The following is a 6914-nucleotide window of genomic DNA, read 5'->3' as shown; positions in this document are numbered from 1 at the left end:
CTCAGGAGCTCATCCACTTCGAGCTGCAGGTGGAGAAGGATGTCATCGAGCCCCTCTTTGTGCTGGCTGAGGTGAGCGGGGATGTTGCTGGGCTCGGGGTGTCACTGCGACGGGGTTTGCAGCCTGAGCAAGCCGGGATAAAAAGCAAGGTTTCACTGCTTTGGCAGGGTGTTTGGTTCCTGGTCCCTCTTAGAGACCTTCCCCTGGGAGATGTTGGCTAATTGCTCTAATTGGCAAGAGATACGCACCTGTTTGGCCGGCGTGATGGTCCTGCTGGGCTCCTGCTCTTTACCTCTCCTGAAGGCACAAACCACTTATTTCTAACCTGTTTTTTTTCCAAAACGTACCAGTGTTGATTGGAATATTCTTTTTTTTGCCTCCGTTTTCCGCACCGCTGCCCACTTTTTCTTTCGATTTACCCAGTGCTTTTACCCTGCTTTTGCACCTTGCAAAAAAACGTGCGGGGCTTGGTTCTGGCTTTGTCTTCCCTGGCAGGAACAAGAGCTTTATCTCACTGCTAGTGTTACTGGGGTGAGCGAGTGGGGCTGCACCACAGCTTTATTTTGCCAAATCCCTTGGTAAAAGGTGCCTGTGAGTGCAGGGCTTTGCACTGCCACCCGCTAAAGCCCTTTCCCTGCCTCAAACCAGCCCCCCAATGCTGGAGGCTTTGCTCCCCCAAGGATGCTCCTCTGAGGGACGTGGGCTCTGCCATCGAAGCTGGTGGGAGGTGACACAGCCTGGGTGGGCACATGGAGGAGGGATGAGCTGTGCCATCTGCCTGACGATGTTAAAATAAAGAGCTTACCTGCCTGGCTTGCAGCAGCCTAAACTTCCAGCAGCGCTGTCAGGTAGGACTTACCCTCTCCGGGGATGTTTATCTCCTCCTGTTCCTGCATGTTGCTGCAGGTGGAAATCCCGAATATCCAAAAGCAGAGGAAGCACTTGGCGAAGCTCGTGCTGGACATGGACTCCTCCAGGACGCGGTATAAAGCAGCTTCAGAGCTGCTGTATTAAAAAATCACAAGTGATGGGTAGCACTGGGGAAGGCACCGTGGCTCCCTCAGGACAGTAAATCTTGACAGTGTCACTGTGTGCCTTTAAGTCAAGCTGTGCGATCAGCCCAGGTTTCTGCCTTTGTCTGCAGAAACTGTAGATCTCTTTTGCTTGCCTCCATCTCGCAGAAAAGAGTATTTTTTTTTCTGGCACAAATATTTTTTTTTTTTTCCCTCTTTTCCCTGTTTTAATGAGGTCTTACGCGATGGTAGAGTCGAGTGCTCCAGCCGCTGTAGTGGAGTCGAGTGCTCCAGCGCTGGAGTGGAGCTGGGATGTCCCTTGGGATGGTCCTGTGTCCCAGATGATGCAGTGGGACCCGGCGGTCTGCCCTTTGGGTTGACCATTGAGTTGGCCAAGACCTGGGAACAGATCTGGGAGGTGGCTGTAGTCCCCAGCATCATGTCCAGGCTCTCCAATCGCCTTCTTCTCTCCTTCTGCCTGGAAGTGGCTCATTCTTCTGCTGAAAATAATCACTTAATTGGAGCCCAGTGCATGCAGCTGGTTGTGGGGACTGGGGATGAGAGAGGATCGTGCCTCTCAGCCTGGGTTGGGACCATCTCCATAGTGCTCAGCCCTGGGGACTGTGGTGGGTTTGGCCAAGGGGGGTTCTCTGGGCTGCCCTCCGCGTCTGTTGGGGTCCCCCAGGTCCCTGTCCCTCCCTGCGACAGCTCTGCCCTCTCTCTGCAGGTGGCAACAGTCTGTGAAGTCCTCGAGTCTGGCCGGCAACCTGCAGCCCTCGGGTGCCAAAGCCGATGCTCTCAGGGAAGAGATGGAGGAGGCGGCCAACAGAGTGGAGATTTGCAGGGTACCTGGCAGGGATCGCTCCTTGCTGGGGTGGGGGGACTTTGGCATCCCAAGCACTGCGGAAAACCTGCTGCCTCTCTTACTCTGTTCTTCTTTTTACACCATTGCCCCTGATAAACCCTCCTCCAGCTGGTCCCCAAGCCCAAAGGCAGCTTGGTGGCAGTGGGTGATGCTCGTCAGCCAAGCAGGACAGCCTCAATTCCTCTGTATCCTGGAGAGCATCCTGTTCCCAGGAGATCCGTCCTTTTTTTTTGAGCTCAGCACCGAGCATACCCAGCCCTTGGAAGTGCTGGCGTGTGCTGAGCGCCCCTGGCCCCAGCCATCCTGCAGGAGCACGACCCCCCCAACCGCTCCTGGTGGGTGGGAGAAGTGTCCGAGCAAGGGGGGACACTGCCACCAGCTCCTTCATCGCAGGCTGCAGGGTTCAGTAAGGTTTTGAGTGGTTTTAATTTGCAGAAAATGCAAAGAGTCGAGCAAACCCAGTGCTTCGGGCAGGTTTTGGAGCTGATGGGTGTCTGAAATCATGGCTTTTTTGTCCAGAGGCACAACTAGAATCTGCAGAGCCTTTAAAATCCAGTCCCAAACTCATGGAGTCTTACAGCATTGCAGCCCTGGCTACCCAGCAATCCCCAGCAAACCCCAGCAAACCCCAGCAAACCAGCTGGGCCACGAGCTGCCCCCAGTATTGGTGGTGGATGTTGGAACTAGGACAGGTTCACAGTTTTTTAAAACCTTGCTGGTTTTGCTCAAAGCGGGGAGGAATCCAAGTTATCCAAGGGGATATCTGAGGGACAAGACCACGCAAACTGGAGGTCTCATTTGTCCTGAGGGGTTCAGCTCCCTTGGGCTGACGGGCTGTTGCCGAGTTAATGTCACTCCCAGAGAGCTTGTTTCAAAGCGCTGGCTGATGGTGAGCTCTGGGAAGAGGCGAGGGGATAAGGCAGGGGCTGTTTGCATGGCAGCAGAAAGTAAATCCCCACAGTGCTGCCGGGTGTTTAACATCCTGAGGACATCTCAAGCGAGTGGTGAGGCAGGGGAAGAGGCTGGTCCCTCCCGGTGACCTCCGAAAGGGTCGTCACGGTGGCAAGAGGGCAGCGCGGGCGGGACGGTGACATCCTCTGCTCTCCGCAGGACCAGCTCTCGGCGGACATGTACAATTTTGTGGCCAAAGAAGTAGACTATGCAAACTATTTCCAAACTGTAAGTGCTGCCCGTCCCCACGGGACTCCTCCATCCCCATCCCCAGATGTGGGGGTGACAGCCGGTGGCATCTCTCCCCCCTCCCCAGCTGATCGAGGTGCAGGCAGAATACCATCGCAAATCCTTAGCGCTTCTGCAGAACGTCCTGCCTCAAATTAAAGCCCAGCAGGGTAAGTGTCCACGGGGTCTGTCCCGCTCCTGCATGTGACACCGAGGGCTCTGCCCTGTGCTGGAGCCACACCAGGGCTTTTGGCAGCTCTGACGTGGGGCTGGGTTTGTGGCTGAGCAGCCTCCCTCGGCTCGGCCCATCCGCATTCTGCCGGGGAGGGCATCACCATCCCGCTCAGTCGCAGGGTGGGCAGGACCCAGACGGCTTAATGGCGGGGGGAGTGCGGTTCTTGGGGCTTTTCTTTGCCCCCAGAGCGGGGCTGGAGGACCGAGGTTGAGGAAAGCCCTGTGAGCAATGCATTCTCCAGGGCAAGGCTCGGGGTGCTGCCCTCGCCACATCAGGGCAGGGAGTAGTGATGTGTATTTTATTTTTTTCCTCTTCAATCCCACAAAATATTCCTGCCTCAAACTCTGGCAGATGGAAGAAGGGAGAATATATTGCAAAGGTTTGCCTGTGGTTCCTCCTCCTCTGGAAAACATTACCCGGCCCCTTTGAAATGTCCCGTGTGCTGATTGGAAAACATTTTGTTTGGATTTCATCTTTAAAAAAGTATTTCCTGGGCCGCCCAGGACAGAGGTGCAGGGTCTTATCATTGTAGCAACACCCAAATGGAATATTTTGCTGCTGAAAAGCTGCAATCCAAGGTCCTTTTGGGGAGGGGACGCCGGCTCTGTCCCAGCTGTGTCCTCCCCCTCCTCCTCCTCTTCCTCTCACTCCCTCTACCCATCACAGAGGCGTGGATGGAGAAGCCCTCCTTCGGGAAGCCCTTGGAGGAGCACCTGGCCGTCAGCGGGCGGGAGATCGCCTTCCCCGTGGAGGCATGTGTGACGATGCTGCTGGAGTGCGGCATGCAGGAGGAGGTGGGTCCCCTGTCCCACCTCCCTCGGTCGGGCGCGATGGAAGGGGGCATAGGTGCTCCCAAGGAACTTTGTGGCGGGTTTTGGGGATATCCCTGGTCCTGACTCTTGCCCGACGCACTCCTGTGTCCTCTGCCCAAGGGTCTGTTCCGCGTGGCTCCCTCGGCCTCCAAGCTGAAGAAGCTCAAGGCTGCCCTGGACTGCTGCGTGGTGGATGTGCAGGAGTACTCGGCCGACCCACACGCCATCGCAGGTAGAGGCTGCTGCCGGGCAGGAGGGGTGGTGATGTGTGGGATGGTCCTTCCAGTCCCCAAGTGCCAACTGTGGGCACCCAGAGCGTGGTGATGGGTGGCATGAGGTCTAGTTGGACAACAGTAGCTAGTGGTGTAGTCCAGGGGTTGATACTGGGTCCAGTCCTGATTAACGCCTTCATAAATGACCTGGGCAATGGGGCAGGGTGCACCCTCAGCAAACTGGGAGGAGTGTCATGCTGCTGTCCAGAGGGACCTGGACAGGAGAAAAGAGCTGAGAAATACCTGGAGTTGTTCATCAAGGGGAAAGTGCCAAGTCCTGCCCCTGGGAAGGAGCAGCCCCACACCTCCAGGACATGCTGGTGGCCACCCAGCTGGAAAGCAGCTTGGCAGAGATGGCCCTGCGGGTCCTGATGGCCACCAAGCTGACCACAGGCTGGCAACGTGTCCTTGTGGCGCACTGAAGGCCAATGGTGTCCTGGGCTGTGCTGGTAGGAATGATGCCAGTAGGTCAAGGGAGGTGATAGTTCCAGTCCTGGGCACTACAGGAGACACATGGACGTCCTGGAGAAACCCCAGAGAAGACGATGAAGGGCCTGGAGCATCTCTTCTAGGAGGAGTGGCTGAAGGAGCTCGGACTGTTCAGCCTGAAGAGGAGAAGGCTCAGGGAGCTCTCCTCAATGAATATAAATACGTGCCAGTGGGGTGCAAAGGAGAGAGAGCTCTCTCCAGTGGTGACCAGTGCCAGGACCAGAGGCAGTGGGCACAAACTGGAACACAAGAGATTCCCTCTGAACATCAGGAGACGCTTTGTTACTGTGCAGGTGGCGAAGCACTGCCACAGGTTGCCCAGGAAGGTGTCTCCATCCATGGAGATACTCAAAAGCCACCAGGACACAATCACAGACAACCAGCTCTGGTGGTCCCGCTTGAGCAGGGGGTTGGACCAGGTGACCTCCAAAAATTCCTTCCCACCTCAACCCTTCCGTGATTTGTCCCAAAGCCTTTGAATAGCAAAGACAGAATATACGGGGGGACAAATGCAGGTGCAGGATGTGGGATGTGGTAGGTTGGGAGGGATGCAAGTCAAAATTCTGAGGAGAGAAACTACTTGGTGCCTGTTGGCCAGCGCCTCCTGCGTGCTGAGCCCTGTTTCCCCTGTGTGCTGCAGGAGCCCTCAAGTCCTACCTGCGAGAGCTGCCGGAGCCTCTCATGACGTTTGAGTTGTACGAGGAGTGGATCCAGGCTTCCAAGTGAGTCTGGGGCATCCCCTCCGTTCCTCTGTGACACAGATGGTGGCATCTTGGGTCCCCGTGGGTGGTTTGGCAGCCTTGAGTTATTTCTGACGTGGCTCACAGTGGTTGGGATGTTTCCTCTGGGGTCTGAGAGCCAGGAGGGTTCCTGTGATGCTCGTCCAGGAGGGGCAGCGAGGGTCGCCTTGACGTCCCCCAGTGTGGTCTGGAGCACCCTGGCCGAGGTGGCTGAGCTCTCCCAGCACGTTTCAGCAGGTCCTTGGGTGCCAGGTGCTGGGGTCATTTCTGGACTGGTGTGCAAATCCCAGGGAGGACAGGTGGCTGAGGGAGCTCCCCGCTGCTTCGATGAGGTGGTCTGCACCACAGAACCCCGAAACTCAGCAGGATCGGGCCAGCTGGGGTGGCACCAGCATGCCTGCTCCACCGTGGGAGGTGCTGGGGATAAGGGGTGAGGGGCAGAGCGAGTCAGGAGGAGGAACCTCTCCCTTTTGGGGTGGGAACCACCTGAGCAGTGCCTGAAAGTAGGTCCGGAGAGGACCAGCATCCAGCCTGCCACCAAAAGGTTTCCTGCTCATTTTGGCCAGGATTTTTGGATTAATTTACTTGTACAATGTCAGCAACAGCCTGAGGGTCTCTCGGGGTCCCCGAGGTGGGATGGGGTTGGGGATAACCCTCTCACCCTCCTTCCCTCAGCATCCCAGAGCAGGAGAAGCGGCTCCAGGCTCTCTGGAACGCCTGCGAGAAGCTGCCCAAAGCCAACTACAACAACATCAGGTGAGCCCGGAGCTGGCAGGACCCGGGGAGGGGACAGGGAAGGTGCCATCCTGACACCCCACCGTGGCCTGGCTCTGCTTTCCAGGTACCTGATTAAGTTCCTGGCCAAGCTGACTGAGTACCAGGACACGAATAAAATGACGCCGAGCAACGTGGCCATCGTGCTGGGGCCCAACCTCCTGTGGCCGCAGGCGGATGGGTAAGGTTGCCGGGTGGGAAGCGAGCGCGCCAGAGAGGTGCTGGGGAAGGGGGTGAGGTGGGGGGGCAGGCCCTGGGTTCCAGATCCTGCCAGGAATAAGGCCAGGCTGCGTTGCAGGAACATGACGGAGATGATGACGACGGTCTCGCTGCAGATTGTGGCCATCATCGAGCCGCTCATCCAGCACGCCGACTGGTTCTTCCCCGGAGGGAGGTAGTGCCTCACGGCCAGCACGGGCTTGGTGAGACATCCCGGCCCTACTTGGGGAGGATGTGCTGAGCTCCCATATTTATTTTTGCCCACCTCCTCCTCTTGCCTTGGCCTGGGGTGGGTGGGGAGGAGGGCTCAGGCAGA

General features: G+C 57.2%; 1 protein-coding gene across 1 annotated transcript; it reads left to right on the top strand.

Moving 5' to 3' along the window:
• Window positions 1–8: 8 nt before the first annotated feature.
• On the top strand, window positions 9–6773 carry LOC104278339 (rho GTPase-activating protein 44; the record flags this gene model as incomplete). The annotated part of the gene is made up of 11 exons (XM_009875282.1): window positions 9–71; window positions 907–983; window positions 1741–1858; window positions 2989–3057; window positions 3146–3227; window positions 3959–4086; window positions 4225–4336; window positions 5506–5587; window positions 6281–6361; window positions 6447–6560; window positions 6678–6773. Coding segments are annotated over 11 exons (1022 nt in total), but the record flags the coding sequence as incomplete, so codon positions are not given.
• Between the last annotated feature and the right edge of the window lie 141 nt (window positions 6774–6914).

The sequence above is a fragment of the Apaloderma vittatum genome, unplaced genomic scaffold, assembly GCF_000703405.1.
Source record: "Apaloderma vittatum isolate BGI_N311 unplaced genomic scaffold, ASM70340v1 scaffold27438, whole genome shotgun sequence".
Taxonomy (NCBI): domain Eukaryota; kingdom Metazoa; phylum Chordata; class Aves; order Trogoniformes; family Trogonidae; genus Apaloderma; species Apaloderma vittatum.
This window is presented reverse-complemented; position numbering and strand designations above follow the sequence as displayed.